The sequence below is a fragment of the Patiria miniata genome, unplaced genomic scaffold (genome assembly GCF_015706575.1).
Source record: "Patiria miniata isolate m_02_andy unplaced genomic scaffold, ASM1570657v1 HiC_scaffold_17, whole genome shotgun sequence".
NCBI classification, from domain to species: Eukaryota; Metazoa; Echinodermata; class Asteroidea; order Valvatida; family Asterinidae; genus Patiria; species Patiria miniata.
Genome location: NW_024037055.1, coordinates 7,269,581 through 7,286,726, shown reverse-complemented (window position 1 = coordinate 7,286,726; position 17,146 = coordinate 7,269,581). Strand labels below are relative to the sequence as shown.

General features: G+C 39.9%; 2 protein-coding genes across 2 annotated transcripts; one reads left to right on the top strand and one right to left on the bottom strand.

Annotated features, from left to right (window-relative positions):
- The first annotated feature begins 8,625 nt into the window (after positions 1–8,625).
- On the top strand, positions 8,626–10,246 carry LOC119723687 (phospholipase A and acyltransferase 3-like). The gene is made up of 2 exons (XM_038194479.1): positions 8,626–8,829; positions 9,319–10,246. Exon 2 carries the CDS (start codon positions 9,348–9,350, stop codon positions 9,981–9,983), a length of 636 nt encoding a protein of 211 aa, XP_038050407.1. The 5' UTR covers positions 8,626–8,829; positions 9,319–9,347; the 3' UTR covers positions 9,984–10,246.
- Positions 10,247–17,055, bottom strand: LOC119723686 (fibrinogen C domain-containing protein 1-like). Its single transcript, XM_038194478.1, has 7 exons — positions 15,854–17,055; positions 13,970–14,054; positions 13,430–13,756; positions 12,297–12,883; positions 11,739–11,871; positions 11,454–11,611; positions 10,247–10,866 (listed from the first exon to the last, which is right to left on the bottom strand). The coding sequence occupies exons 1-7, from the start codon at positions 16,019–16,021 to the stop codon at positions 10,624–10,626; spliced, it is 1,701 nt and encodes a 566-aa protein (XP_038050406.1). The 5' UTR covers positions 16,022–17,055; the 3' UTR covers positions 10,247–10,623.
- Positions 17,056–17,146: the final 91 nt, after the last annotated feature.

Genomic DNA, 17,146 nt, shown 5'->3' with positions numbered 1-17,146 from the left:
CCTTACATTTTCGACGGAATTCCCACTTTAATAGCGCATCCGTCCAGAAATCGATTTAGAATGCGTTCTAGGGACCTAAAGGCATCTTTCTAGCAACTTTCAAGCGATTTCATCTTTCTAGCAATTTTCAAAAAAAACTATTTTTTTGGCCAAATTCGAAAAAAAATACAAGGGGTTAACCTTACTTTTTTAGTCAAAATTGGCCAAAAATTGACTTTTCTCATAAAAAGGCAGACATTCATCTTGAAGCAAGAGGAACATGAATCAATACTCTAACATGCAAAATTTGAAAATTTGGGCCAAAATCATTCAATTTTGGAGAAAAAAGAAGTCAATATTTTGAGCGTTTTTCCCTTACATTTTCGACTGAATCCCCCCTTTAATAGCGCGTCCGTCAAGATATCGATTGGGAATCCGTTCTAGGGCCCTTAAGGCATCTTTCTAGCAATTTTCAAAAAAAACTATTTTTTTGGCCAAATTCGAAAAAAAATACAAGGGGTTAACCTTACTTTTTTAGTCAAAATTGGCCAAAAATTGACTTTTCTCAAAACAAGGCAGAAATTCATCTGGAAGCAAGAGGAACATCAATCAATACTCTAACATGCACAATTTGAAAATTTGGGCCAAAATCTTTCAATTTTGGAGAAAAAGAAGTCAATATATTGAGCGTTTTTCCCTTACATTTTCGACGGAATCCCCCGTTTATAGCACGTCCGTCCAGAAATCGATTGGGAATGCGTTCTAGAGACCTAAAGGCATCTTTCTAGCAACTTTCAAGCGATTTCATTTTTTGGCCACAATTGAAAAAAATACAAGGGGTTAACCTTACTTTTTTAGTCAAAATTGGCCAGAAATTGACTTTTCTCAAAACAAGGCAGAAATTCATCTGGAAGCAATAGGAACATGAATCAATACTCTACCATGCACAATTTGAAAATTTGGGCAAAAATCATTCAATTTTGGAGAAAAAGAAGTCGGTATTTTGAGCGTTTTTCCCTTACATTTTCGACGGAATTCCCCCTTTAATAGCGCATCCGTCCAGAAATCGATTTAGAATGCGTTCTAGGGCCATGAAGGCATCTTTCTAGCAACTTTCAAGCCATTTCATTTTTTGGCCAAAATTGAAAAAAATACAAGGGGTTAACCTTACTTTTTTAGTCAAAATTGGCCAAAAATTGACTTTTCTCAAAACAAGGCAGAAATTCATCTGGAAGCAAGAGGAACATGAATCAATACTCTACCATGCACAATTTGAAAATTTGGGCCAAAATCATTCAATTTTGGAGAAAAAGAAGTCGGTATTTTTAGCGTTTTTCCCTTACATTTTCGATGGAATTCCCACTTTAATAGCGCATCCGTCCAGAAATCGATTTAGAATGCGTTCTAGGGCCATGAAGGCATCTTTCTAGCAACTTTCAAGCCATTCCATTTTTTGGCCAAAATTGAAAAAAATACAAGGGGTTAACCTTACTTTTTTAGTCAAAATTGGCCAAAAATTGACTTTTCTCAAAACAAGGCAGAAATTCATCTGGAAGCAATAGGAACATGAATCAATACTCTACCATGCACAATTTGAAAATTTGGGCAAAAATCATTCAATTTTGGAGAAAAAGAAGTCGGTATTTTGAGCGTTTTTCCCTTACATTTTCGACGGAATTCCCCCTTTAATAGCGCATCCGTCCAGAAATCGATTTAGAATGCGTTCTAGGGCCATGAAGGCATCTTTCTAGCAACTTTCAAGCCATTTCATTTTTTGGCCAAAATTGAAAAAAATACAAGGGGGTTAACCTTACTTTTTTAGTCAAAATTGGCAAAAAACTGACTTTTCTCTAAACAAGGCAGAAATTCATCTGGAAGCAAGAGGAACATCAATCAATACTCTAACAAGCACAATTTGAAAATTTGGGCCAAAATCATTCAATTTTGGATAAAAAGAAGTGAATATTTTGAGCGTTTTTCCCTTACATTTTCGACGGAATCCCCCGTTAATAGCACGTCCGTCCAGAAATCGATTGGGAATACGTTCTAGGGACCTGAAGGCATCTTTCTAGCAACTTTCAAGCGATTTCATTTTTTGGCCAAAATTGAAAAAAATACAAGGGGTTAACCTTACTTTTTTAGTCAAAATTGGCCAAAAATTGACTTCTCTCAAAACAAGGCAGAAATTCATCTGGAAGCAAGAGGAACATGAATCAATACTCTACCATGCACAATTTGAAAATTTGGGCCAAAATCATTCAATTTTGGAGAAAAAGAAGTCGGTATTTTGAGCGTTTTTCCCTTACATTTTCGACGGAATTCCCCCTTTAATAGCGCATCCGTCAAGATATCGATTGGGAATCCGTTCTAGGGCCCTTAAGGCATCTTTCTAGCAATTTTCAAAAAAAACTATTTTTTTGGCCAAATTCGAAAAAAAATACAAGGGGTTAACCTTACTTTTTTAGTCAAAATTGGCCAAAAATTGACTTTTCTCAAAACAAGGCAGAAATTCATCTGGAAGCAAGAGGAACATGAATCAATACTCTAACATGCACAATTTGAAAATTTGGGCCAAAATCTTTCAATTTTGGAGAAAAAGAAGTCAATATATTGAGCGTTTTTCCCTTACATTTTCGACGGAATCCCCCGTTTATAGCACGTCCGTCCAGAAATCGATTGGGAATGCGTTCTAGAGACCTAAAGGCATCTTTCTAGCAACTTTCAAGCGATTTCATTTTTTGGCCACAATTGAAAAAAATACAAGGGGTTAACCTTACTTTTTTAGTCAAAATTGGCCAAAAATTGACTTTTCTCAAAACAAGGCAGAAATTCATCTGGAAGCAATAGGAACATGAATCAATACTCTACCATGCACAATTTGAAAATTTGGGCCAAAATCATTCAATTTTGGAGAAAAAGAAGTCGGTATTTTGAGCGTTTTTCCCTTACATTTTCGACGGAATTCCCCCTTTAATAGCGCATCCGTCCAGAAATCGATTTAGAATGCGTTCTAGGGCCATGAAGGCATCTTTCTAGCAACTTTCAAGCCATTTCATTTTTTGGCCAAAATTGAAAAAAATACAAGGGGTTAACCTTACTTTTTTAGTCAAAATTGGCCAAAAATTGACTTTTCTCAAAACAAGGCAGAAATTCATCTGGAAGCAAGAGGAACATGAATCAATACTCTACCATGCACAATTTGAAAATTTGGGCCAAAATCATTCAATTTTGGAGAAAAAGAAGTCGGTATTTTTAGCGTTTTTCCCTTACATTTTCGATGGAATTCCCACTTTAATAGCGCATCCGTCCAGAAATCGATTTAGAATGCGTTCTAGGGCCATGAAGGCATCTTTCTAGCAACTTTCAAGCCATTCCATTTTTTGGCCAAAATTGAAAAAAATACAAGGGGTTAACCTTACTTTTTTAGTCAAAATTGGCCAAAAATTGACTTTTCTCAAAACAAGGCAGAAATTCATCTGGAAGCAATAGGAACATGAATCAATACTCTACCATGCACAATTTGAAAATTTGGGCAAAAATCATTCAATTTTGGAGAAAAAGAAGTCGGTATTTTGAGCGTTTTTCCCTTACATTTTCGACGGAATTCCCCCTTTAATAGCGCATCCGTCCAGAAATCGATTTAGAATGCGTTCTAGGGCCATGAAGGCATCTTTCTAGCAACTTTCAAGCCATTTCATTTTTTGGCCAAAATTGAAAAAAATACAAGGGGGTTAACCTTACTTTTTTAGTCAAAATTGGCAAAAAACTGACTTTTCTCTAAACAAGGCAGAAATTCATCTGGAAGCAAGAGGAACATCAATCAATACTCTAACAAGCACAATTTGAAAATTTGGGCCAAAATCATTCAATTTTGGATAAAAAGAAGTGAATATTTTGAGCGTTTTTCCCTTACATTTTCGACGGAATCCCCCGTTAATAGCACGTCCGTCCAGAAATCGATTGGGAATACGTTCTAGGGACCTGAAGGCATCTTTCTAGCAACTTTCAAGCGATTTCATTTTTTGGCCAAAATTGAAAAAAATACAAGGGGTTAACCTTACTTTTTTAGTCAAAATTGGCCAAAAATTGACTTCTCTCAAAACAAGGCAGAAATTCATCTGGAAGCAAGAGGAACATGAATCAATACTCTACCATGCACAATTTGAAAATTTGGGCCAAAATCATTCAATTTTGGAGAAAAAGAAGTCGGTATTTTGAGCGTTTTTCCCTTACATTTTCGACGGAATTCCCCCTTTAATAGCGCATCCGTCCAGAAATCGATTTAGAATGCGTTCTAGGGCCATGAAGGCATCTTTCTAGCAACTTTCAAGCCATTTCATTTTTTGGCCAAAATTGAAAAAAATACAAGGGGTTAACCTTACTTTTTTAGTCAAAATTGGCCAAAAATTGACTTTTCTCAAAACAAGGCAGAAATTCATCTGGAAGCAAGAGGAACATGAATCAATACTCTACCATGCACAATTTGAAAATTTGGGCCAAAATCATTCAATTTTGGAGAAAAAGAAGTCGGTATTTTTAGCGTTTTTCCCTTACATTTTCGATGGAATTCCCACTTTAATAGCGCATCCGTCCAGAAATCGATTTAGAATGCGTTCTAGGGCCATGAAGGCATCTTTCTAGCAACTTTCAAGCCATTCCATTTTTTGGCCAAAATTGAAAAAAATACAAGGGGTTAACCTTACTTTTTTAGTCAAAATTGGCCAAAAATTGACTTTTCTCAAAACAAGGCAGAAATTCATCTGGAAGCAATAGGAACATGAATCAATACTCTACCATGCACAATTTGAAAATTTGGGCAAAAATCATTCAATTTTGGAGAAAAAGAAGTCGGTATTTTGAGCGTTTTTCCCTTACATTTTCGACGGAATTCCCCCTTTAATAGCGCATCCGTCCAGAAATCGATTTAGAATGCGTTCTAGGGCCATGAAGGCATCTTTCTAGCAACTTTCAAGCCATTTCATTTTTTGGCCAAAATTGAAAAAAATACAAGGGGGTTAACCTTACTTTTTTAGTCAAAATTGGCAAAAAACTGACTTTTCTCTAAACAAGGCAGAAATTCATCTGGAAGCAAGAGGAACATCAATCAATACTCTACCAAGCACAATTTGAAAATTTGGGCCAAAATCATTCAATTTTGGATAAAAAGAAGTGAATATTTTGAGCGTTTTTCCCTTACATTTTCGACGGAATCCCCCGTTAATAGCACGTCCGTCCAGAAATCGATTGGGAATACGTTCTAGGGACCTGAAGGCATCTTTCTAGCAACTTTCAAGCGATTTCATTTTTTGGCCAAAATTGAAAAAAATACAAGGGGTTAACCTTACTTTTTTAGTCAAAATTGGCCAAAAATTGACTTCTCTCAAAACAAGGCAGAAATTCATCTGGAAGCAAGAGGAACATGAATCAATACTCTACCATGCACAATTTGAAAATTTGGGCCAAAATCATTCAATTTTGGAGTAAATGAAGTCGGTATTTTGAGCGTTTTTCCCTTACATTTTCGACGGAATTCCCCCTTTAATAGCGCATCCGTCCAGAAATCGATTTAGAATGCGTTCTAGGGCCATGAAGACATCTTTCTAGCAACTTTCAAGTCATTTCATTTTTTGGCCAAAATTGAAAAAAATACAAGGGGTTAACCTTACTTTTTTAGTCAAAATTGGCCAAAAATTGACTTTTCTCAAAACAAGGTAGAAATTCATCTGACGCAAGAGGAAGATCAATCAATACTCTAACATGCACAAATTGAAAATTTGGGCCAAAATCATTCAATTTTGGAGAAAAAAAGAAGTCAATATTTTGAGCCTTTTTGCCTTACATTTTCGACTGAATCCCCCCTTTAGTAGCGCGTCCGTCTTGATATCGATTGGGAATCTGTTCTAGGGCCCTTAAGGCATCTTTCTAGCAATTTTCAAAAAAACCTATTTTTTGGCCAAATTCGAAAAAAAATACAAGGGGTTAACCTTACTTTTTTAGTCAAAATTGGCCAAAAATTGACTTTTCTCATAAAAAGGCAGACATTCATCTTGAAGCAAGAGGAACATGAATCAATACTCTAACATGCAAAATTTGAAAATTTGGGCCAAAATCATTCAATTTTGGAGAAAAAAGAAGTCAATATTTTGAGCGTTTTTCCCTTACATTTTCGACTGAATCCCCCCTTTAATAGCGCGTCCGTCAAGATATCGATTGGGAATCCGTTCTAGGGCCCTTAAGGCATCTTTCTAGCAATTTTCAAAAAAAATTTTTTTTTTGCCAAATTCGAAAAAAAATACAAGGGGTTAACCTTACTTTTTTAGGCAAAATTGGCCAAAAATTGACTTTTCTCATAACGAGGCAGACATTCATCTTGAAGCAAGAGGAACATGAATCAATACTCTAACATGCACAATTTGAAAATTTGGGCCAAAATCATTCAATTTTGGAGAAAAAGAAGTCGGTATTTTGAGCGTTTTTCCCTTACATTTTCGACGGAATTCCCCCTTTAATAGCGCATCCGTCCAGAAATCGATTGGGAATACGTTCTAGGGACCTTAAGGCATCTTTCTAGCAACTTTCAAGCGATTTCATGTTTTGGCCAAAATTGAAAAAAAAAAAAGGGGGTTAACCTTACTTTTTTAGTCAAAATTGGCCAAAAATTGACTTTTCTCAAAACAAGGTAGAAATTCATCTGGAAGCAAGAGGAACATCAATCAATACTCTAACATGCACAATTCGAAAATGTGGGCAAAAATCATTCAATTTTGGAGAAAAAGAAGTCGGTATTTTGAGCGTTTTCCCCTTACAATTTCGACGGAATTCCAATTTTATAGTACGTCCGTCCAGATATCGATTGGGAATGCGTTCTAGGGACCTTAAGGCATCTTTCTAACAACTTTCAAGCGATTTCATTTTTCGGCCGAAATTGAAAAAAAATACAAGGGGTTAACCTTACTTTTTTAGTCAAAATTGGCAAAAAAATTTACTTTTTTCAAAACAAGGCAGCAATTCATCTGGAAGCAAGAGGAACATTATTCAATACTGGAACATGCACAATTTGAAAATTTTGGCCAAAATCATCAATTTTGGAGAAAAAAAGAAGTCAATATTTTGAGCGTTTTTTCCCCTTACATTTTCGACGGAATCCCCCCTTTAATAGCACGTCCGGCCAGAAATCGATTGGAAATGCGTTCTGGGCCCCCTAATGCATCTTTCTAGCAACTTTCAAGCGATTTCATTTTTCGGCCGAAATTGAAAAAAAATACAAGGGGTTAACCTTACTTTTTTAGTCAAAATTGGCCAAAAAATTAACTTTTCTCAAAACAAGGCAGAAATTCATCTGGAAGCAAGAGGAACATCAATCAATACTCTAACATGCACAATTCGAAAATTTGGGCCAAAATCATTCAATTTTGGAGAAAAAGAAGTCAATATTTTGAGCGTTTTTCCCTTACATTTTCGACGGAATCCCCCGTTAATAGCACGTCCGTCCAGAAATCGATTGGAAATGCGTTCTAGAGACCTAACGGCATCTTTCTAGCAACTTTCAAGCCATTTCATTTTTTGGCCAAAATTGAAAAAAATACAAGGGGTTAACCTTACCTTTTTAGTCAAAATTGGCCAAAAATTGACTTTTCTCCAAACGAGGCAGAAATTCATCTGGAAGCAAGAGGAACATCAATTAATACTCTAACATGCATTTGGAAGATTTGGGCCAAAATCATCCTGTTTTTGGAGAAAAAAAAGTTAAAAGTTTTAAGCGATTTTACATTGATTTCAATTTTCGACGGAATTTCTCCTTAAATTGCTCGTCTGTCCAGAAATCGATTGGGAATGTGTAAAGGGGCCTCGAGGCATCTTTCTAGCATTTTTCAAACAATTCTTTTTTTGCAAAAAATAGAAAAAAATGACTGTATGTAAACATACGCAATAAGATTACTTTTTCATTTTGTTTGGCATGAGAAACATCAACCTTGGGCAGACGTACAATATGACTTGTTTTCTTGTAGGTTTTCTAAAGCGTGCGTCCTGATATAGCCTACAAAATTATCATGATTACACATTGTGTTCGTTTTATGGGCCAGGGCCTAAGTATAATTATGTTTCGAATAGATTTCGACACATAGGGCGTTATATTCTTTCGATATCAATTGCGTCATATGATTTTATCAGTGTTTGGTCCAGGCAAAGTTCAGTATGGAGTTGAAAGTAAAGTGTGGAGTTGAATCAAGCACAGATAATTACCATATACATGGTACATGTAGATGCAGGTGAAAATTGCAAGATTTTCTCCAACGTTGGAGGATTCGCGTTATTCTCGCCTACGGTAAATGTACATCCACGTGTTATGTATAATTGTAAGCGCCCTCTGTTGGCAGTGTTGGCCAATAATTTAGGAATTAAGAAGAAAAACCGAAGGCTTACATGTATATTCGGTCAGCCACAACATGTTGTTCGGTTTGTTTACTCGAGCGTATATTTGTGAAAAATGTACCAATCGGATCAAAGGGTTGCTGATATTGCATTGACAGAACGCTCTGTTGAAGCCTCAAAAGGAGTTGCATGGCCCCTGAATAGATGATTGATATACCTGTACACGGATCAGCTTTGCATTATACATACTGCTTTTATCCCTACAAGGACGGTTACTCCAACTACCAATTCAGGGGGTCCATTTAGTTGCAACGAACCGTCACATTTTAGGAAGGGGCCTAGTGCCACGTTGTAGTCGTACCCGTGCAATAGGCAAACAACACAGCCTACAGTACGGTGCATTGACTGCAGACAGTCTATGCATTATTTGGTTGAATCAAACCTACAGTAAAAAAAAACGTTGAAATGTTATTGCAGGTAAGAGCCGCCCTAATATATATTTAATTTAAAGCATTTAGTTTGTAATAGACATATGCCTCCTGTAAATGACTTATCAATAATGAATCGTTAGAATATAGGTCTGGCTGCCCCTCCCCTGTTTTGTCAAGGGAAACTGCAGGCCATAGACAAGGCACGATCACTCAATGTTGTCTTGAGTTGTCGAACCTGCAACAGTTGGAGTATCGTATGCGTGTTTTACCAACTGAGCTATCAAGCCCAATGCCTCTATTAAAGTGTGTCAGTTTGTCGGTGTTCATTCAGAAGTGATCATGAATGTCGTGCGTGACCTTGCAAGATATCATCCCAACAGTCACGATGCTTGTTAAAATTATCCAAATCAGCTAGCTTGAGATGGTTGACTCAATCAAAGATTTAGTCATCACTTTTTGTCAAGTTAAATAATTCCTTAGGTTCCTGCTTTTCAGACCTATGTGATTGTCAAAACACTGCTCTTTGTTTTTACAGCAAGCTTCTTGCGAAAGGGTGTCGTGAAAATGTCCAACAAGGGAATAAAGAGTGACTGGTTTCCCAGTGGCCCGGATGGAGTGGAAGAGTTGAGGACGAGAGTTGAGCCAGGAGACCTATTGGAATTCAAATGCCCCTATTTCCGACACTGGGGCATCTACGTGGGCCAAGACGTAGACCGTAGTCTCCGGGTCATCAACTTCCGTCGGCGGCCGTCTAAGGACCCGAACAAGGAGAACAAACGCCGGTCCCGGGCGAGCATATTCGCCCGGTCCCTCCGCTCCCCACACGTGGTGGAGGACACGCCACTCCGAGCGCTTCAGGGACGATACCGAGTCCGCATCAACAACGCCAAGGACCAGATCTGGACGCCGTTCGGCGGGGGAGAAGTGGTTGAACGCGCCCGGGAAGAACTGCGAGCGGCACGGTGCCGCGTCCGCTTCCACCTAATGCTCAGCAACTGCGAGCATTTTGCCAACTTCTGCCGGTATGGTGTGCCGTGGAGTGGGCAGGTCGAGCGAACAGTCTTCCATTCATTCGCTCTCCATGCCTTCGCTGTCCAAGGTTTGCTTCGGGATGCAGTGGCCAGAAATTGCAACTACACGAACAGGCTTTATTTTTACCGATGGGACAAAAATAATTTTCTCTTCTCAATCGCTTACTGAAATCATTCTACTCCAACTAATTTTTGGGATTTTTTCTCCGCAAGTCATCAGCTGCAGTGAGACGTTTGCTTCCAAACTTTAGCTTGGTATAGTATTAACTATTAGATCGAGAGCATTGAAAGAATAAATTACAGGAAAGTTCGATTTGACTTAAACAAAATCATATTTATTTTGATTTTGGGATAAACACATTTCAATTAAAAATATACATGTACTACACAATATTTTCCTACGCGATTTTAGCAGTAACAATAATAACAGTACATAAATAAGTTGTTAATCATCCGTTATAAGTCTTATTTTTTTCGGGACGAACCACTGATAAGCACCAGCTGTAAATCTGAAACAAATTGTGATTAAAATATTTGTCACGTTGTCTCCCCTGCAATTTTGATTTTACATGCTTTTGTTTCACTTTCAATAAAAAGATTGAACAAGTGTACGTGTTTAGCGTCAAATTATGGCAGTATGAGGTCAGAATCAGATGTGATGTCAACGTTCTTTCTCGCACAATGCACTCCTAAGTAACCAGTGCTCACACCGCACTGGAACGAAGCCGAGTTTTGGCAAAAGAGCCCTGTAGTACCGATTCGGCTCAAACTTTTAGTAACGTATGTGCCGTGGTTAACCTCTTTTTATTCTAATAGTAGAGAATCCTATCGTAATGTACGGGCCTGATCATCATACGGAAGGTCTTGAGGGCGTAGGTAAATCCATGCCCTTCCCACGAACCCCAGGTGATGACACCCCCTTGTAGCCCGGTAGCGTCCTCTCTGTAGATGTAGCGTCCGTTAGGGTTGGCCTGATTGCAGGCTAGGAACCAGAAGCCCGCCTGGCGGAGTTGGGCGCAGTTCACCTCGGTAGAGGCATCGTTGTCTTGATCCTGTGAGTTGGAAAATATTACAATCTTAACTCTTCTTTACTCTGACGACCCAACAGTAAAATGGGTACCTGATTCGTTCATAATTCAGGGAACGGCGAGAGGAGAGGGCTGGGCACCGCCACTCATATGGCGCGCCCACCACACAGTGAACCTCTAACATCCCACTGCCCCTACTGCTAGTAACGGATATGGGACCTTTACCCTTTGCATTTTTGATAGGAATCATCCTCAATTTAATCGTCACTGTGCATTGCAGTCATTCCTTGTATCTTTCACCCGAGGCATCATATGCCCCATGTACAGGTGGTGTAGGCCTAGAGATGGGTGACACATTTCTATGATGCTAGCATGACTCCCTCAGTTTTCGAGTGATGTGAACTAAACTGTGGTATCTTTGGGGGAAATCGACAATCCTTTGCAGGCATTGGCAAACATGTTTAAGTTTAGCATTATAGGCAGCTCAGTTGGTGTGTGATACCGCACGAAGAATCAAAGAATAACGGAAACTAAACTTCGGGGTAACGGTGGGGGCGTCCTCTTCCCTGGATCTCTTAATTATACTGTAATGTATAAGTGGGTGATCTTACATGAGTACTGAAGAGACTGTTATTGTGGTAGGAGAGAGAGTCCCCACGGTTACCAGCGATGTACTCGCCAAGTACCAGCCGATACTTGTCGTCTGCACTGCCGACCATGAAGCGATCGTACACAGCGTATCCACGCTCATCATCCCAATCACTGAACTCTGACGTCGAGGAAAAATCAAATAAAAACATCATTTTGCTTCCAGTGATTATTTGTCATGACATGTAGACTGGAATGTGCATATAATTCAAATATTCGATTCTAAAATATCGAAGACAATTCTTTACCGATTCGCAGTTGGTAGGGGAGTCGTGCAGTCAGCCCGTGCAGTAGGTTGTTTCCTAGCCAGAAGTCAGACTCGAGCTGGCCGAAACCGTTGGCGTAGCTTGACCATTGACGATAGAAGTTCCTTGAACCGTCCTGCAGGGGAAGAAAATAAAAAGGGTTACTCACAAGTATTGTCCAGTCTTTATTCGTATGGTTGCACATGACATGGCCCGTCTCCACATCAGTCGTCACTTTAATTGCAGCCTGGAAAAAAGTTGCACTAAATAGCTAGACAATAAATTACAAGTTAAGTCACAATATTAGCCAATAAGTGAACAGTTGCATGTTCATTTTCCATCTGCTGCTTGCGACCCGACCTAGTTTTAACTCATGACTTGTGATCATTATAAAACTGATGACTCGAAATTTGATTGACTTATAAATTACAACTGTGGCTTCTTATCTTTTAATGCTGGACATGTGTTGTTATTCCATCAACTGTATTAAAATACAAATAAGTGTTAATGCTCTTACGATTGATTTGCAGTTTGACATTGATTTCTCCATCTTTGCATTACCTGTCTGTTCTGGATGACGGTCCATGCGCCCCCATCCGTGCTCATGTCACAGTAAGCCGGCACAGATTCCCCCTTCTTCCCCGACCCTGGGGGGTTACTGATATCATACACACCGTCCTGCCAGTAACCCCAGACCCTCATGCAGCTACATCCGTCCATGCAGTTGGCACCTGCACGCCCCAGCAGCTCGCGGGGCGCGGACCGGCTGTCCGGCGGTCGGTGAACCGCTGAAGGTCTGTCATGGAGCTTCCAACGCGGTTTCTTCTTCTGGTCGACAGTGTCACTGTCATCGCCAGCGCCAAACAACGGCACATCGGTGACCGATGATGATGGTCTTGAAGCCTTTGAAGCTGAGTCCAAGTCGCCAGCAGATCTCCCACTCAGTATACCCAGCTTCGCACCTCTTGGCTTCTCCGTCCCTTTCACTGGTGGAGTACCTTCATCAGCTTCTGTCGTCCCGGTGATATCTCCCTCAAGCTTGCCAGGGAAATGCTCCATATCCCTGCTCCGGGTTTCCTCCTTGGCAGGTGGAGAGTCGGTGACTTGGTTAGGATACAACGGCAAGGGTTTCTCCAATGCTGTTAGTTCTGGTGAAAAGAAATCGACGATGAAAATGTTTTTTTTTTGTCTAAGGCCAAAACAAAATTTTCGGTCTCTGGTCAGACCGAAGTTCCGGAATTGATGCGGCGACGCGTTTTTTCCCCCCATTCCTTGGTGCTCCTTGGTACAAACATGTGAGGAGGTGCAGCAATAGAGGGCGCTGTTGTAGCTTCCGTGGAAAATTTGATAGGGAAAAAAGGTTGACGCGCATGATTAAAATCGACGTGCGCGCTGACCAGAGACCGACTATTTTTTGTTTGGCCTAAAGATGGGACATTCCCCTTCATGCGAGCTTTGCTGTATTCTGAGTTATAAGCTAGCGGTTACCGCATATCCCTTTCACAGAATCTTAGGATATACAGAGTCTTCGCAAAGCATCATGGTTTGGTCAATGCACAATGAACGCTCAAAGAAATTTAGAGGGGGGGGGGTCACAATGGCAATAAGGTTGACTGAAGCTTGGGCATGGCGTATTTGCTGTGTTACAAGTCATAGAGAAATATCAATAGAAGGAAAATAAAAGTACTGCAGACCTATGACTGTTGAGGTTTCCTCGTCCCCGGGAACTGCCTCTATTTGTCCCTTGAATCCAGGTGGGTTTATGGCGGGGAAACCCTCCTTGATCTCAGCTTGTCCGGGCGTTCCCAGATCATTCCCCTGGTCAGTGGCAGCTGAACGCGTCTCCGGATTGGACGGCAGTGGCACCAAATCGTCCTGGTCTGAGCTCGAGGACAAGAGCTCTTCGACCGAAGCGCCCTCATTGGTGAACAAGGGTGAGGCATAGGGGTCATCGTTCTCGATGATAGAGGAGAGAGTAGTGGACGAATATTCGGATATATCTAAATCGGGAGGCTCCAAACCTGCAGAGATAACCATTGCTAGTAAAAAACTTATCATGCCAGTAATGTTGGTTATAGTCATGTACAATGTACGATATTTAGAAATAATTAAAAACATGCAAAAACAGAAAGCTTCCAAAACTAGGTAAGCACCTCCAGACTTCCGCAATTTCTTAATACTTTAAATCCCTTTTATACAACATTTCAAATAATGAACACAAGTTATACCCTTACTCGTTATTTGCTGGATCTGCTTTTCAACAGCAAAAAGACGTCTTTCTAGTTCATCAACAACATGACCCAAACTGTCGGGTTGACACTGAAAACAATTTCAAAGTGGATTATTAGTTTAAAAATTGTGCAAATACCTAAAGTGAGAAGTTGTTTTGGTTATAACGAGAAGCGTCTTTCGTTATAACTGGACGTGTTTTTTGGTCATTACGAGAAGTTTTTCGTAACAATGGGAAGTGTTTAGTTAAGACGAGAGTTTTTTTTTTTTATAACGGCAATGTTTGGTTTAAAGAGGAGTACTATGCGTTGAACCGGAATTGGTTTTTTTTTGTTACAACGAGAAACGATTTTCGTTATAACAGGAAGTGTTTTAATTATAACGGGAAGTGTTTTTCGTTATACCGGGAAGTGTCTTGGTTGTTACGAGAAATGCTTTTCGTTCTAACGGAAGTGTTGTCGCTATAACGAGAAGTGCTTTCCATTATAACAGGAAGTATTTTTGTTATAACGAAAACACTTCTTGTAGTATACCAACTTGTTTCACTTCAATTTAAAAAAAATCGAGGTGTCCTGAAAATTATTTGCCCCATATAATTATTATTAATTTCACATTATTGTGCACTCGATGCATGCATCCATGTTTCGTTGAATGATGACTTTTCCATTGTGTCAGGGGGTGCACATTCTGTCTCATTTCCAGATATGAAAGGGAACTACATTAATGGAACGTCATTATCTTGAATATTACTCAGACATTATTCGGGTAGGCCTATATTAAGATATTACTTCAGACAATAGCCTAATTAGCCTTACAATTCTGACGGAAGTAGGGCACACTGGCCTCGATTTGGGGCTGCTACCCCCAAAATAAGGTTAGACCACTGCATTGCCTCTTAAAACCCAAAGTAAACTTCCTTGAGATCACAGGTTATATCTCGCCTCTGATATTCAATCTTCATAGGTTAAAAATGTATGATCTATTGTCCACCCATGGTCACAATATGGAAATCGTGTAGTCGCCAAGAGTGTCAAGGTCACTTTCAACCCCTCTAGCGTATCGGTTGAAACCAACCTGTCGCCCCGGTTTAATAAGTGGCTTCGCAAGACTAGCGGCACCGTCAGAGTAGCCAATCCCAAATTGTCCAATTGACACATTTATTTTTGGAAACAGGCCCGGGCTTTGTTACGCGTCCAAAAACCGCCGCCAGCGCCGAAATCGAGATCAAGTTCCGAGCAAGTTTTGCAGTTTCGGGACCCGTGTAATTTTTTGGAATCTTTGTAGTTGTTTCCGGCAGGGCCCGGGGCAAAAATTTGGTATAACTTCCACATGGAACCAATGATTACGCTGCTTTACCCAAAGGGAATAACAAACTTTTCCTCTAATTTGAAACCGATATAGCAAGGCGTCTGGAAGTTCTTGACACAGTTTCTGACAGGGAAGGACTTTCTTGAGTTACGTGAATCGGTTTGAAAGCTTTGCCTTGCCTTGCGATATTTTTTACCCTCATACACTCAGCATCGTGGTCAGAAATGGAATTGTGTTACTTCGCTACTAAAAAAACAGTGTCGTCAAAAGTGAAACTTTCAAGTCATGTACGCAAAATATACTAAGCTATAGGCCCAAATTGCCAGCTTTCAAAGCCATAACAAAGTTGTTGGTTTTTTTTTTGGGGGGGGGGGGAAGTGGTATAAATACGCGTAATTAAAATCGGTAATTGAAATTGTTAAGTGGTAGAAAAGCTCTAAAATTGCAAGAAACACACCCAAGTACATTACAGGTAATGCATTATTTGAAAACAATACAAAAACTCGAATAGTAGTGCCATTGAAAAAAAATAGTTTTTAAGAATGCGAGTATAAGACAAATGATAATGTCAACATACGTACCTTGCACTGTTTGCATGACTGAGCGGGAATCTTGAGTTCATAGTGACATGTTCCCTTTTCATCGTCAACATGGGTCACGACTGTTGGAATATCAGCTTTTGACGAACTCGTCATCAAAATCAAAAAAACAACAAACAAGTACTCGCGCTTCTTCCCTCGGAGAGCCATGTCATTTGGTGGGTTCAAGCGAAGCGTTTATCGGTATGAAGCCAGGCCGGGTAACGATTGAGCAATTCCGGGGGAAAGTCGACGCGGGCAACCTCAGCTCGACAGCTTTAGTGGAGTTTTATGGCAAAGCCTTTTCCAATCAACATCTCACGAAGATGTGTGTCTGCAGGAGGTCTAGATTTCCTCAAAGACGGCAAAATCCAACTAAAAACAGTTGCAGTCTGAACTTGTTTTGTTTTACGACGAATAGTGAATATTTTGTTTGTTACAGAATTGAAGTTTTGGCAGAATGCGTTTGAAGGAAGGGCATGTAGCATCCACAAGTTTGAGAGGTGTGTATGAGGGTGGTCTATGAAAACAGTTATTATAACTTCTTTCGAGACACACGTCCTACACGTCATGCACGGTGGGGCTGTCTGTCATACGTCACGTGACTAACCGACGTATGGTAACTGTGTTTAGTCCAGTTCAGGTGCTCAGTTTGTTCCCATGTGGAATTTACAAACTAGTCGATCGGATCGATATAGAAAAGAAATTATACATTCACTGAAGATTCAGAGTTTCTTACTTAAGTTAGCAAACTTGATTTTACTGATTATTCTTATTTTGAAAACAGTAATCTTAGGTGAAAAAGTCTCTTTCTCTTTTCATGGATCAACGTGAAAGTGGGCATACGTAAACAGTGCGCGCATTTCTGTTTATTTCTCGACCTTGCCTTTGGGATACCACATGGCCTACTTGAGGTAAATCCACCCTATCTACTTGAAGCCAAGTCTCGCGTGGCTTTAACATTCCGTAAATAAGCTCTAGTTATGATTGGGATTTTCCTTGCCATCGAGACTTTGTTGGCACGGTTCTCTATAGACTCGAGACCCATTGACCTCATTTGATGTAAACGGAGTGATTTGATTGGCTGCCGTGTGTCATGACGTTTCTTCACTCACTGACCTTTGATTGGTCATTCGCTCACAACTGAGTGCAGATAACCTCGATATTGCTAGTTTGCTTGCAAGGGTGGTTTGGTGCACACAGGATCTCCAACCCTAACCCGAAGTAGTATAGGCCCTAAACGTATGGTGATACCAATTAGACACATATACGTTCAATTAATGAGAAAGAAGACAC

Coding starts and splice junctions, on each gene's coding strand:
- LOC119723687 (XM_038194479.1), top strand. CDS start 9,348: ATGTCCAACAAGGGAATAAAGAGTGACTGGTTTCCCAGTGGCCCGGAT.
- LOC119723686 (XM_038194478.1), bottom strand. CDS start 16,021: ATGGCTCTCCGAGGGAAGAAGCGCGAGTACTTGTTTGTTGTTTTTTTG. Junction 13,757..13,969: donor GCAGATCCAGCAAATAACGA/GTAAGGGTATAA, acceptor TTATCTCTGCAG/GTTTGGAGCCTCCCGATTTA. Junction 11,872..12,296: donor CCGTCATCCAGAACAGACAG/GTAATGCAAAGA, acceptor CTTCCCCTGCAG/GACGGTTCAAGGAACTTCTA.